The sequence below is a fragment of the Betta splendens genome, chromosome 21 (assembly GCF_900634795.4).
Source record: "Betta splendens chromosome 21, fBetSpl5.4, whole genome shotgun sequence".
Lineage (NCBI taxonomy): Eukaryota > Metazoa > Chordata > Actinopteri > Anabantiformes > Osphronemidae > Betta > Betta splendens.
In genome coordinates this window covers 4,048,635-4,062,916 of record NC_040899.1, presented here as the reverse complement: position 1 = coordinate 4,062,916, position 14,282 = coordinate 4,048,635, and the positions used below count along the sequence as shown (strand labels likewise).

Genomic DNA, 14,282 nt, shown 5'->3' with positions numbered 1-14,282 from the left:
CCTCAAACTAGAACCATAGGAAGCCAATAAACAATTCAGTTTGACGCAGATTGTGTTTATAAATATGATGTTATTTTGGCATAATCTGAATTTCCGCTGCTGGTTTCACCCTGTCTGCATGTACTGTAGTGTAGCAGCATAAACGCGCTAGTACGCATGCGCGCCGACTGACAGCTAGCTAGCCCAGCGCACTTCTGAACAGCCAGCAGTGTTTACTGTTTTGCTTTTATCCTCGCGCGTTGCCCTCTGTCGTTAAATGTACATTTTGTAAGTCTAAAAGAGACACAGTTGAGACCATCTTCACGAGCATGGCGTTCGTACCGCGCAGCGTTTACGGCTCGGCGTCTGTGTAGTTCGCTAACGTTGAACGCTAAAGTTGATAGCGGTGGATAGCATCGATGCTAGCTAGCTAAGGGACAGCGGATTCTTCGGAGCTGGCATCGAACCCCGTTGTCGTCAGCCATGGGGATACTATTTACAAAGCTATGGAGGCTTTTTAATCACCAAGGTAAGAGTGGTGTTGTGATACATCAGTAAAACTGTCGAAGATGTGGAAGCCGATGGTCAAAGGAGGCCTGCTTTTTCATGCTAGCCTTGGAAGCAGCTGTAATGGGACTGTTAAAGCCCTATATTGTTACAGTATCATGTGTCATGTATAACGTTGGTGTTTCATCTTTACTTGGTCATAAATGTAGATGTCTATAGTGTCTTGTCGCCGTTTCTGCGCCAACTTGGTGTTCTATTATTTATGCTGTGAGGGTTCGGGGCACAGGTTGGGCGAAACACAGTCGATCCCTTGTTAGTGATCTTGAATCGGCAACACGAGTCCCGATGTGTGGTCCGTTGTCCCGTCGGTGAGAGAGCGGTGTTGTGACTGGAGACAGTTACACGAACAGGGCGCACCGGAGTCAGCCACATCAGCAGAACTCACAAGGATCAATGAATGACTGGGGAGTGACTCACGCTGGCTGTGATCACATCACCTTCGCTCTGGAGGCAGGAATTCAGGGCACCAAACATCAATTAACGCGTTTGGCTTAGCATAGATGACTATAATTCCATAGTATAAGTTGGTCATGACTCAGTTCTGTTCCATTATATCCCTCTCTATCCTTACAAAGCTGCTGGTGTTTCTGCTGGTATTCGCATTAATGTTTGTGTGCCGTTTATACACCACAGGCTTCCAGGCTTTACCCAGTGTTCAATTTTATAAAAAAATGCCCATCAATATATTTATGCATGAGGACATTGGGCTTTACAAACTAAGCTGTTCATTTCTCCATCCAGGCAAAGGGGTCGTATATTTTTCAATTGCTAAGTCAGACCTCGTAATCTCAGCCCAATGTTTCCACCAGTTAGAATCAAGACTGAAGCCTAAAGATCTTTGTCCAACAGTACTTAAAATACTAATACATTGGCCAAGCAGTTTAAGAAAAAGGAAGTGGAACAACATTATAAGTTGCAGACTGTGTGATGGGAGGAAGCTCAAGCAGTTACTGTGCCAGCTGTTCCTAAATATGTCAACTGTTGTTACTGTATGTTTAGAAAAACTTGTCCATGAAGCTCAGCTGACACCTGCATGACCTTTTTATTCTAGACAATGTTTTTACTCTTTCAGATGTGCAGATCTGACTGACAGACAGACTGGCGGTGGTAGTAAATGTTGTGTCTATCCATCCAGTGTTTAGTGTTTAATAGAACTAAGTGTTAAAAAAGTCAGATTTTTAGCCTGAATGGGGAAGTGCACGATAAGGCCAACATTTTCATCTTGTAAAGTTTTGTTTGTTTTCACTTCCTTACCTTGAGTCAGATTTAGTCAGTTGTCACCGCACTGTACAGTATATGTTGTTGTGCATACCTTCATCTAGCAACCACAATCCAAGCTGCACTGTAAACACTGAGCAAGATGGTTTAGATAAGCCATCAAAGTACAATACCAAAAATGTGTGCGTGAAATGTGCATGTAATCTTGTACCATCATACTCTAGTTTCACCTTTTACCAGTGCCTCATGTGTTTCATGCGTTGTCACAGGATCAGAAGCATAGCAAAGTCATTCACTATTTGAAATGAACTTCAAATGCTGTAGATCCCTGAAGCGGCTGGTTGTCACAGAAGATTTTCAGAAAAGCCATCTACTCCGGGATCCCTTGTGCTTCGCTTTGACTTTGTCCCACATTTGTGCACGCTGTTAACACTTGGCACTTTCTGTAACAACAGCAAGAGAGCAATTAAACCAAGTTGTCACACCTTGTCACACCCCTGATTTGTTAAAGCGCACTTAGGACCTCCCACTAACTCATTTGTAGCTGTGAAAGTGCAGTCTTCACAGCACCGAGTGTCTCTGTGATGCTAGAGGTGTGAAGCCGAAATATGCTGGGCTGACCACAAAAAGGCTGTTGTTTGAATTTTTCAGTGCAGTAAATCTTTTGAAGACATCTTTAAACCAGACTGCATGATTGAGTTAACATAATAGTCACACACCAGTCAGTTCATTTTTACTGTTGGCTCTTTGTGTCTTGCTTGCTATTTAGAGCACAAAGTCATTATTGTGGGCCTGGACAACGCTGGCAAGACCACAATTCTTTACCAGTTGTAAGTATCTAAACTTTCCATATAGTGTGTATGAGAATTGATTTTATGCCACCACAATCAAAGGCATTACTTTGTTTGATATATTGTCTTTCTCTTCAGTTCAATGAATGAGGTGGTACACACCTCTCCTACGATTGGGAGCAATGTTGAGGAGATCGTGGTCAACAACACACATTTTTTAATGTGGGACATTGGAGGCCAGGAGTCCCTCAGGTCCTCGTGGAATACATACTACACAAACACAGAAGTAAGCTCACTGCAAATCACAAAGTGGTAATGTGATGTCTTGATATAAATCCATAGATGCATTCTAATACCCTTCAGCATAGCTGTGGTGCCATCTTGAATAAGGCACTGGACACTTTTTAACAGTTTATTATTTCTGTCTTCTTTCACTAGTTTGTAATTGTGGTGGTTGACAGCACAGACAGAGAAAGAATCTCTGTAACCAAAGAAGAACTCTACAGAATGTTAGCACATGAAGTGAGTATCAATAAAGAGTGACAATGATACTAATTATCAATCAATTGCCTTAAAATCACTAAAGCAGTTAGTCATTTCATATGATTTGCCTTCCAGGATTTAAGAAAAGCGGGACTGTTGATCTTTGCCAACAAGCAAGATGTGAAAGGTTGCATGACCGTGGCTGAGATCTCCCAGAGCCTCCAGCTTACCTCAGTTAAAGACCATCAGTGGCACATCCAGGCCTGTTGCGCGCTCACTGGGGAAGGGTAAGAAACTACACTGCCAATATGTCACTAATTGGAGACTTGTTCTTCTGCAGTAGACAGATCGTGTCTTAATCCTGATTCATCTGCATTTGTGTCCCACTCTCACCCTCATCCCCATTCCTCTATGTCACGCCCACCCTTTTGTTTGTCTCCAGGTTGTGCCAGGGGCTTGAGTGGATGATGTCGAGGCTGCGTGTGAGATGATGACCCTTTGACTTTGATCAAGAGTGTGCCCTCACACTGCTTTTCTGACACCGAGACGTGAGCGTGAAGTGAGGATGGAGGGAGTGAGACGGTTGACGGATGGCCCTCTCCTCTTTTCTGTGTAGCTGACATGAGCAGATTGCTGCCAGGACTTTATATTCTTCTGTGATAATTTATTATACACATGACGTCTGAACTCTAAACCAGAAACGTGACCTTTTCATAAGGACGTTGGAAAAAGAAGACATTGAAATTATTTAAATAAAAATTTCTGCACGGTTTCCCTTTCAGCTAAACACTGATGTCAGCACAGTGTCTGACTGTGAACTACCTGGACTTATTCTTCAGCTGTGTGTGAGTCTAGCCCATGGTGGCCTTGCAGTATTGCCGTACTGGCTGTGGTGGTTTTATTGCCCCCTGTGTGTACAGTCCAGTATTCTCTCTTAACGTGGTGCCTGCAGCAGAATGTTCAAGCGATGATGGTTGACGGTGACTGGAACATGCAGCAGGAAGGGTGAAATCACAACAAGCCCTCTTGTTTCAGTTCCTATGAATAATCAGTGAAATAAAGTGTTTTTATCTGTTTCAGGTGAATGTTATGATTTCTTTCAGATGACTTACAACATACATTGTTCGGCACTTTAGGGAGCAGATTCTTATCAAGGATTGAGAGAAGCCAGGAAAGAGGAAGCCAAAGTGAGTAAAACAACACAGGGACTCAGGTGACCATGTCTTAAATGTGGGCAGCACCCAGTAAGCAGTTGGAGAAAGGAAGACAACGAGGCTGCATAGCAAGAGATACACAGTAGACCTGTTACCTTTTTAACAAAACCATAAGGAGGGCAGCCACAAAACAAGCCTGCAGCTCTTTTAACTGGCCTGTTGCTCACTGCTCTATTTTGTCAGCATAGCCAATTTAAGATTGAGTCATAAAGGGAGGAAGAGGAAGACAATATTTCAGTTAGTCACAATGAGCTATTCTGAAAACTATTGGTTTAAGGAAGTAGACACGGCTACGGAATTCCCTTTTAAGCCAGCTCATTTAAACAGTCAACACTATACAGTATATACATGTTATTTAAAAACTCATAGGTCCTAAAATCTAGGCAATAAAAGACTAGATTGACAAAATTGAATTTATTGCCTTTGCCCCAGTAATTTTGAAAATAAAGATGATGATTATGATTTGTTTAGTACTTTTTTTGAGCAGGTTGAACTGCGTCAGGTAACTAGAAATCAAATTAGCAGATGTTTTTAATACTAAAGATACTAAAACAGCATTTGCGAGTATTTTCCACCAGTCCATGCTGCAGGTTGGGAGAACTGAATGCCCTCTGTTTATTTTCAGTGATGTGTCACAGATAGGCCACAGGCTATATTAACCCCAGTGATGTGATTGGGAGGCCGAGCTCATTGTTTGACATATTGTTTGTGCAGTTTTAATTTATGCTTAGAATAATAAAGGTGTGTGTAATGGTACAGACAAATCATTCCAGAAATGACAAACACCCTCTCCTGTTCTTGTGAATTCATCGTGTGACTAATTGGTTTCGTTTCATTGTTTTGCTGTTGGTGGCCTGATTGACAGCCAGCAGTGTTTACAGTATGTTGTGATGGTCTTTTCTCGCAGCTGTTCTGCTGTCGCCAGTCATCGGTAATTTTTTCCAGTGACTAATCATGTCGTCTTTGGCAAGTTGATCATTTGACTGCAACATTCAACAAACGTTAAATGCCCGCGGCTGAACTTGGGATGTTTACATACCCAGAAAAGATTTCTATTTACTTAGTAAAACCAATCTAATTTAAATGTTCTGTTGATTCGGTCTGGCTAATTCTGTAAATAGTGGTTTTACATATATTTTATTTGCAGCCTCAAAGAGACACGTTTAAATCTTGTGTTCATCGCCACTAAAGGTTGTGTTTGCTGTGGGGAAAAATGCATGACAGAATGTGATAAACCAGGCGAATGAAAGGACTGTGTGGTCACAAACCATTTGAGGTAAGTGATTATGAATAACTTACTTAGCTCACAGAATAAAAGCCACTTCCTCAGCTTTGCAGACTTTGAGATCAGAACCTTCAAGGATGTTGATAGGGAACAAGCGCAGCGCATCCCAGAGTTGAGGGGCCGCATCCAGGGAGAGAGCAGGTCATTCAGCTGCTGCTGTCCGTCTCCGTCCCTGGGGAGCACCCCGCTGCTGGCATAAAGAGTGAGAGTAAAGAGGTGATCCGCTAGAGAGATAGTGATGCTTGCAAAGGTGAACAATTTATTTTATCACTGTCATGAGCATGAACAAAATTAATCTAACTATGCTACACGGTGTTAGGAGCTCCTAGTTGTTCTGTGTTATGGTGGACAGCGTTCAGCAGGGAAGCCTGTTCTGATGGCTGTGAATATTGAGGAGCCTGTCCACCTGCTGGTCTTAATACTCCTGTACTTTATTGGATGTCGTGCAAAACAACCCGTATGTATCACCACTAGAAATTGTTGTCACAGAGCAAATTGTGTGTTAAACTTCCCTATAGCCACATACGCATCTTCCATCTTTATTTTGATTTGACAAGGATGCTAGTGTTTTTCTCCACATAAATGCTAGGTGGCTTTTCATCCCTTCAGGTTTGAGGGCTTGTACCTGTAGGTAGTTGTCTGCCTAGGGGTCAGCTGATTGACCCCATCAGGCTTTCCGCAGGCCTGATGAGTTCCTTCTCCTCCAACTTATGCTGCTCCTCCTACACTTGATCAGAGAAACCAGATTTACTTCCAAAGGGATTCGCACTTATTCAAACAGGGTGATGCTGTTGCTGTTGCTGTTGGGCTCCACTCCTGTTTTGATAAGATCCCACACCTCCAGTGGTCCAGCGCCTTCCTCATAACTGTACCTCTGATGCATTTGCCCCAACAGGTGCTCTTTTCTGTTAGGATCACTTAAGTATATTTAGATGTTGAAACCGGAGACCACTGGCTTTTGATTGGCTCTGTTGACCACATGATAACCTGGGTAGAAACCTCAGCTGTGTGCTGTTGCCCAGCGTTTCTCTGGAGGGAAGCTGGGGAGGCTTTGGCGGCTTGGGAGACCATTAAACTTTAATTTAACTGGTAAGCGACGCTAAAGGAACGATGCATATTCTCTGCACCCTGCATGGCTTTACCACTGCTCGGAGTCCCACCTTTGTGAACCTCTGCTGTCATATGGATCCAGGAAGATGGCTGTTTAAGGAGTAAGGAGTGTGAAGACTCTGCTGCACATTCAAGGACTAACCGACCAATTCAGAACTTCAATATCCGAGTGGGCCTACCTTTGGATGTACCTGAAAATGCAGCAGCAGTCATATTGGCCATTTTGTCTTTATTTTGTTTTCGATGTTTCACCACCTGTTTGGCTTTTTTTGCTCATCTCCATCCTTTACCACATCTCTTTGTCTAGTTGTTTTATAGCAAAAATACATTTTAATTCAAAGTCTGGGCAATCAAGTGCTAAAAAAGGTAGTTAGTATGCCATCCTATATTTAACCTTCAGCCTCAGAAGGCATTGCATGTCCATTTGCTAAACGGAGTCAACCAATCAGGCAGTGGCATTAGCTTACATGTCAAATAGCTGAAGCACTGGTGGGCAGCTGTCGCCAACCTTCAGCCAGGAGGCACCGTTCCTTCAGCTGTGTTGTGGCAAGCGAGGCAGGAGGGGCCGTCTGTCTGTCACACTTTCAGAAACAGAGGCCTGTTAAAATGCACATAGTGTCTTCCCTTTCTGATCTGCCGTTCTCCCTGTATAACTATTAATTTGCTGACTTCACACATTCTTATTACTTTGTTTAGGATTGAGGCAAATCACAGAGTTGGACTAAGTTTGAGACCCTAGTGGATGGCAAGGGAGGCTTCCTTACTGTCAGGAAATACAGCAGGAATCTTTTTCTGGTATGGCATGTGCATTTACTCAGTGAACATCCCTATATGTTAATTTCATATTAGCATGTGTTTGCTGGTTATTGTTAAGATAATTGCTTCATCAGCGGGTGGCTGGCAGCACCCTTAAATATCCCTGGTGCATTTGTTTTTTGGTCCAAGCCTTGCTATCTGCTGTTTGTTAGAATGCATTTATCTCTTAAGACTGATTCTACATAGAATCTACTGCACTTTTCTGCGTTGTCATTCTCATATGTGCACATTTGGAGCTTAAATCATAAAGGCCTGACAAATAATTTGTGTCCTGCGTAGAATCTATAAATCCGTCCCAAAATGGCGGACGTTGATGAGGATTACGACGACTATGGGGAGGAGGAGGAGGAGGATGTGGTGGTAAGTGTATGTCTACTCCCTACACTATGCACGGTCTAGTTGTTTCTAGCATAAATACTATTAAACCTTAGATATGATTTAATTCATCACACTGGAGGCATGTACAGTAGAGGGTCTGGAGGGCCAGCGGCAGGCCCTATGAATAGTTAAGCTAGTGACGATACCCTCTTCAGTCAGCAGTTCATGGAACAGGTCATCCATGTCTGCTGGTGGATCCTGTTTCAACCTAACGCCTTCTGATGGTTTTTAAGTCCTAGATTGCCAACTATTAAATAGAACTATTTCAAACTGAGGCTAGGATTTTAATGACATTTTCTGGTGTCTGTTAGAGATGCTGATATCAGTGTAAATGTCCTCTTAGTTATGCTATGAACATATTCTGCTGAGAGGTAACGGCACCTAAAGTATGATGGTAGCCTTCCAGTGCAGCACAGATTCTACTCCTGTCATATATTTAAGTTACATTTTGTCCACTTTGTGTATGAGTTGTTGATGATCTCTGAGTCAGTGTCCAATGGAAGAGTGAAAACAGAAGGCTAACAGTTTAATCCTTTTCCTGGTGAAACAGGATTAAAACTAGCCTCGTATTTGTGAGTAATGCCGCTGATGTCTTATAGGGGAGTCTGAATGATTGGTTTTGGCTTCACCTAAAGATAAAGTCTCATTTAACTCCCATATAACATATCAACTGTTGTAAAGACTTTACTGCAAAGTTGTAAATTGTTAGAGAGGTGGGACAATTCAATACACTCTGTATTCACTAGCACTTTCATCTACACTGTGGAGAAAAGTTGCCTTGTTTTGAGTACAACAGTAAGTTGGCTTCGTATTTAATCTACAGAATGGGGAGAAACATAGTTCTGCTGTAAATGTGAATGAATCAAAGACAGGATTTTCTCAACAATTTAGATGTATATTTTTATAGCTTCTCTTTCATTATTTCTAGTTTATATTTACTTTTATGTATGCATTTTATTTATATGTGTTAAAGAGCATCTTGTATATCTACTGTGATATGACTTAATGTCCCAGGTCATTAAGGGATGCAGTATAGAGTTCTCTCACTGGCATTCAGACAAATTTAGAAGTGGGACATCTACGGCACATTGGCAGAGAGATGCAGGGGAGCGCGAGAGCTAGGAGAGACGGAGCACTGCTGTAAATCACACTCCGAGTGTATTAACGCCACTGTTCAAGAAACACGTTTAGTGTTGGTGGATGCATGGAAAGAGTTCCTAATAGGAGGCAGAGTGAGGATCATGACATGCTCAGGGCATTAGCGTTTCTATACCTATGCTTCTCTCCTGTCTGAGAGATTCAGACGTCGAAGCCTCTTACATATGTTAATTAAAATGATTGAGATGTTCTTTCTTGCAGCTCTGGTTATTCCTAGAGATTATGATCTAGGCACAGGATTATTGGTAGCTCCCACAATGCCCAACCCTGTGTGACTGTACAGTAAATGTTCTTTTTAAGTAGTGGCCAGTCAGACAGGCTGGAAGTCAGATGTGCTATTCATGGAACAGTATGCTATGTATGGGAACATAGTTAGCTGCTGTAGCCTGAAGGCGTGACAAGAAAAGATCTTTTCCTGCAAATAGATGTTTCACTCAAATTACATAAAAATCTGTTTAGCCTCAAAAGAACGATCGAGTCGAACAATGCACAATACAAAAACGAACACCGTGGCTGGATATTACCAGACGGAAGTGACGCCAATCCTTTAAAAGCACTCCTTAAACCCCCGAGAGCTGGACGCTACACAGACATGGGGATCACGAAGTTCTCATCCAGACAGTTTGTGTACAGCTGTGCGTCGTAGCAACTGACGACAGCAACAATGAGGTATGAACTAACAAATAATAATAGAATTACAGTCATGTGAGCGTCTGGTGTTTATAGTCTCCAGAGGATCAAAGATTTAGAACGGTCAGGCTCACATGCCACAGGTTTAATTAGACTGCAGTGCAATCACTCAATATTCGTTCAGTGACGCTGATGTAGTTTATCGCTGATTAAAACAACTTCTATGTAGATATGTATTGGCGGGGACTTGGCAGAATAGTTACTAGGATTCAGTGTAGAGTGAGTTTGCTAAAGTAAAGGGTAAAAAAAAACCTCCAGAGCTGTGGAAAAATCACCCTCGATCCAATAGAAGTACTGTGCTGTTTCTCCCATAACTTGTTCTGGCAATTTTGAAACCACAGAGTGTGTCCTGTATTTGTAATATGTCGAGCAGATTACAACGACGACTGTCACTGAGCACTCGACTCAGTTCTTTCAGGTAAAGCATCAAAGAGGCAGCAGTTCAAACAGAGCAGGACGCCCCTGCCTTGTCTTGACAACGGTGCACCCCCTCCGTGTCTGCATGCCTGAATGAATAATCTGCCACCTGCTTATTCCATTGACAGCTTTAGGAAATTATTCATTTTAAGGCCTTAAAGTTTTAGTTACAGTAAAGATTAGTTAAAACTGCATGAACACTCTCTTATTTGGCCAATTTGTAATTCAATGGTTTAACCAATATTCCCTCTAATGTGACCTCAAAGGAGGTTAACTGCTTTGATGTAGTTCTGTGGCTTCCCTCCCTGGTACATGAGCTGCTATAACCATCATGCAGACGTAATTCTGAGCCTGACATCGCATGGAGCACAGTGCGTGCGTAGATACGGTGCTGGACAGAAGCTATAACTCTATATTCATCCCTTCACTGCTCATCATGGTCTTTTTTGTCACCCTTTATCCAACTATGTTCATTGTTGATTTTGTAAGTGTTTTATCACTACAGTTATGAAAGGTAGGTCATTACTGTAGAGCAGCGGGTGAACATATGTTTTTACAAAGTCAGGTTTAACCGTGTAAGTATTACAGTAGATTATCTGCTCCGTTGTGAATGTGGGTCATCATCTGGTTAATTTATATTTTCTGGTAATATATTCATGTACATATGCTGTAATTTTAGTTGGGGGGGGGGCTAATGAATCCTCTTCTATGCTCCCTCAGTCTGGCTTGCCCACCAGGAAAGTCAGGAAGAAGGCCAAGGTGGATACTTCCAAGTTCATGACTCCTTACCTGGCCCACAGCAAGAAAATGCTGGAGCAGTTCAGCCACGTAAGAAACAACCACTTAGAGACAGTTCTGAACTGTGTTTCTCTTTTAGTCTGCTTTAGCAGTCCCTTAAATTACATCGGTATTGACAATTTGAATGCATACATTCATAACAACTGATAAATGCCTTGACTGTTTTCCATCCTTGGATGTCATGCTCCTTGGTTGCTCCACAGAACAAGTACCGGCAGGCATATGACCTGTCCAAAGGGCAGCCTCCTGCCATCAGCACCGAAACCCCCGAGATGATTCGTATCAGGAAGGCTCAGGAGCAGCTTAGCGAGGTGAACACAACGTCGTCCTCCGAGTGATGACACAGTCGAATGCGGATGCTTGTATTGGTGATATGGAAGGTGGCGGCTGATTGGAATAGAATATTAAATGATGTGTATCATCATCATCAGGTTAAGTACCGCATGGAGGGAAATAAGGCTCGAACAACCAGCTTGTATGACGGTGAGGCTAAAGAGGTCGTCCACGTCAAGCGTGTGTCTGAATTGATGAGCAAGGTGAGATGACGGTAGATATAACATTATACACAGTCCTGAGAGAAAACCAGGTATTTGCTTACTTGTGACTGTTTAACTTCAGGTTTTGTACAGACAAAAGTGGGACGAGACTAAGGACAAGTATCTGCTGCCTCCTGATGCTCCCGAGCTGCTTTTGGCTGTGAAAAATGCAACTAACTTCAGCAAAGTAAGCCCCATGCTACAGCCAGACCATTATTATTTAATGTTATAGAAACAGGTCATTATATGATTCAAAAACAATCCGTAGTTGTTTTAATATGGAGTAAATCCTTTTAGAAACTTTACACTGAGGCCTGGGACGAAGAGAAGATCCTGTACTACCCATACAGCGACAGCCCTGAGCTGCGCAGGGTGGCCCAGGCTCAGAAGGTTCTCAGTGATGTGAGTACACTATCCTATTGCTATGAGGCCATCCTGCATCCTGACATTCAAGTCTCCATGTGAAGAGCTTTTTCTTTGCTCTCTTTACTTTTTTTGAGGCCCAGCGTGTTATTCCTGGGTCAAATGCTTTGTTGTTTTCACTATGTGTGATTCTGCAGATTCACTACAAGAAAGGTCATGATCAGCGCAAAGCCAAGTACACCTCCTTGGCTGATCCTCCTGAAGTGGAGCTCGCCAAGAGAGTGGCCCATCAGCACAGTGATGTGAGCTGAATCATCTTCAACTGGCTTTAAAACAGTAATCTGTGTGGTCTAGTTTAATGTGGTCTACAGTAGCTTCTGAATCTAAGCATAGAATCTAGAGGCTAACAATGGGGTTAAATTACAGGCATTCCAGTCCTTTACAAAGTTCAAATGTGCAAATATCTTCTACTCAGTCTATGTTAAGATTCAATACTGGTGTGTTTGTTTCCTGCAGCTCAAGTACAAAGAAGATTACAATAAGAATGTGAAGGGTCAATGGTGTGAGACACCCTACTTTGACGTGGCCATTGCCAGGATGGCAATGGACAACCTCAGCAATGTGAGGCCTTGACACTTCAAACAAGACCAAGTCATCGGACCTCTCTGTTATAACGTCTTGTGCATCTTCTTTTCAGAGGAAATACACTCAAGAGTTCGAGGATATAAAAGACCAAATTTACTTCATGCAAACAGAAACGCCAGTTTATGACACAAACAAGAAGGCTCGTATTGCCGCCAGTGAGGTAAGTCGACACAAACACACACACAACGACACCCTCCTTTTATTTATAGTATTTTTGTAGGTACTATCTCATGTGGAAGCTACGACAGAGAGTTGACCCTCATCTGAGCGGAGTGTGAGTCAACACACTGACGTAGGGACATTGTGCCCACACATGCACTGCGTGACTTGCTTCACTGTCACTGCAGACACTGAGCAGTGTCTCTACCTCCCTGACAGGTTTCCTGCTACAGAACACCTAAAAACCACCCACATGTTCACACGCATTGTGTAAACCTATGCAATAACGACGCATTGTATCAGCAGAAGTCAGCGTAAATACACCTGATCACCACCCTTTGCTTTTTTCTCAGTCCTTTTCACTCTCCCTATTTCTGTCATTAGGTCCAATACAAGAAGGAATACGAGAAGACAAAAGCACAGTGTGACTACAACACGCTTCCCGCCACTGAGAATCCTCTCCTCCGTCAGCTCAGATATGCCGGCACAATCCTCAGTGATGTATGTCTCTGACAAAGCCTCGGTTAAAAGGAATCTTTACTCACAGCTGATTCAAAACATGATGGATGATAATAGGGGGAAACAAGTGATGAAAGCTTCAAGTAGTACAGCATCACTTTCTGTTTACTGGATAGACTGAGACGCTGTTTAAATTAGGTTGAGTTCCTCTTCTTAGACTCGTATTACACTTTTCATACCAGATTATTTATGATTGATTTCAGTTTACTGAAAATAATTTCACAATTGATTTTCTTTTATCCTTTGTAATTTGTGTTTTTATGAATCTTCTCTACAGAAAGTATATAAGGCCAACTATGAGAAATCCAGGGGTTTCAGCATCAACTACTGCGACACGCCAAAGTTTCAGATGGACTCCGTACTTAAACGCTTCACCGATGTAATAATACATATGAGGCAAAACATTAGTCATGAACATTACATCATTATAGCATTTTAGACCTTTTCTTTTCACTTTTTAGATAACTTACAAAGATAAGTACAACAGTGAGGTGAAGGGCCACTACATTGGCAGCTACGAAGATGTCTACATGCTTCACTGCCAGAAAGTCGAGGAAATGAAGAATGAGGTAAGTCACTGGAGATTTGAAGACATTGCATTTCTAAAGGGTTCCTTATACAGTAAGTGACATATCTTGTCTTGCAGCAACTGTATAAAGCTGATTATGAAGACATGAAAACAAGATGCTTCTTCCCTCAAACCCTTACACCTGAATATGAAGCTACGAAGAAGCTTCAACAGTGCAACGATGTGAGATTGCCTGCTCATTAAAAACACTTCCTTGCAGTTTAAAAAGCAGACTTTTCCCTCTGCACGTGACTGAATGTTTCTATCTTGTGCTTTGCAGAAAGTGTACCGCCAACATCCAGACAAAGTCAAATTTACCCAAGTTGTGGATTCACCTGTTCTGGTTCAAGCCGCCATTAACGCTAAACAGCTAAGTGATGTGTGTACCATCTTTAATCAGTAATTAGGAACCTTTCTTGCTTTTACTATGTTTGTATTTTATATTATCTATTTGATGACCTACAATCATAAGCAATACATCAAGTTTTTTACATGTGCAGATCACTTTATAATGTGCCCAATCATTCACATTGCCCAGCTGTCTTTCTGTGGGCACCATGGAAACTGGAGAGCCATTTCTCTGTAGTA

General features: G+C 42.2%; 2 protein-coding genes across 32 annotated transcripts in view; both read left to right on the top strand.

Annotated features, from left to right (window-relative positions):
• The first annotated feature begins 140 nt into the window (after window positions 1-140).
• On the top strand, window positions 141-4,117 carry arl5a (ADP-ribosylation factor-like 5A). Its single transcript, XM_029136133.3, has 6 exons — window positions 141-508; window positions 2,534-2,594; window positions 2,694-2,841; window positions 2,994-3,077; window positions 3,174-3,325; window positions 3,481-4,117. The coding sequence occupies exons 1-6, from the start codon at window positions 463-465 to the stop codon at window positions 3,527-3,529; spliced, it is 540 nt and encodes a 179-aa protein (XP_028991966.1). The 5' UTR covers window positions 141-462; the 3' UTR covers window positions 3,530-4,117.
• A 2,405-nt stretch (window positions 4,118-6,522) lies between these two features.
• Window positions 6,523-14,282, top strand: part of neb (nebulin) — a 48,664-nt gene continuing 40,904 nt past the window's right edge. For 24 of the 31 annotated variants that reach the window (XM_055505247.1, XM_055505250.1, XM_029136050.3 and 21 more), the window contains exons 1-17: window positions 6,528-6,626; window positions 7,344-7,442; window positions 7,743-7,823; window positions 10,063-10,107; window positions 10,827-10,934; window positions 11,108-11,215; window positions 11,336-11,440; window positions 11,523-11,627; window positions 11,738-11,842; window positions 12,001-12,105; window positions 12,320-12,424; window positions 12,501-12,608; window positions 12,992-13,108; window positions 13,404-13,505; window positions 13,588-13,695; window positions 13,773-13,877; window positions 13,975-14,073. In XM_055505247.1, coding sequence (XP_055361222.1) covers window positions 7,764-7,823; window positions 10,063-10,107; window positions 10,827-10,934; window positions 11,108-11,215; window positions 11,336-11,440; window positions 11,523-11,627; window positions 11,738-11,842; window positions 12,001-12,105; window positions 12,320-12,424; window positions 12,501-12,608; window positions 12,992-13,108; window positions 13,404-13,505; window positions 13,588-13,695; window positions 13,773-13,877; window positions 13,975-14,073 — 1,485 coding nt within the window. In that variant the 5' untranslated portion in view covers window positions 6,528-6,626; window positions 7,344-7,442; window positions 7,743-7,763. Of the gene's footprint in view, window positions 6,627-7,343; window positions 7,443-7,742; window positions 7,824-10,062; window positions 10,108-10,826; window positions 10,935-11,107; window positions 11,216-11,335; window positions 11,441-11,522; window positions 11,628-11,737; window positions 11,843-12,000; window positions 12,106-12,319; window positions 12,425-12,500; window positions 12,609-12,991; window positions 13,109-13,403; window positions 13,506-13,587; window positions 13,696-13,772; window positions 13,878-13,974; window positions 14,074-14,282 lie in introns of all 31 variants that reach the window. The other 7 variants (XM_029136038.3, XM_029136045.3, XM_029136033.3 and 4 more) reach the window with 5 other exon arrangements.

What these genes read in the sequence shown, in the direction of transcription:
- arl5a (XM_029136133.3), top strand. Translation starts at nt 463, where the DNA reads ATGGGGATACTATTTACAAAGCTATGGAGGCTTTTTAATCACCAAG. An exon ending in CATACTACACAAACACAGAA is followed by an intron (nt 2,842 to 2,993) that starts GTAAGCTCACTG and finishes TTCTTTCACTAG; the next exon opens with TTTGTAATTGTGGTGGTTGA. An exon ending in TGCGCGCTCACTGGGGAAGG is followed by an intron (nt 3,326 to 3,480) that starts GTAAGAAACTAC and finishes GTTTGTCTCCAG; the next exon opens with GTTGTGCCAGGGGCTTGAGT.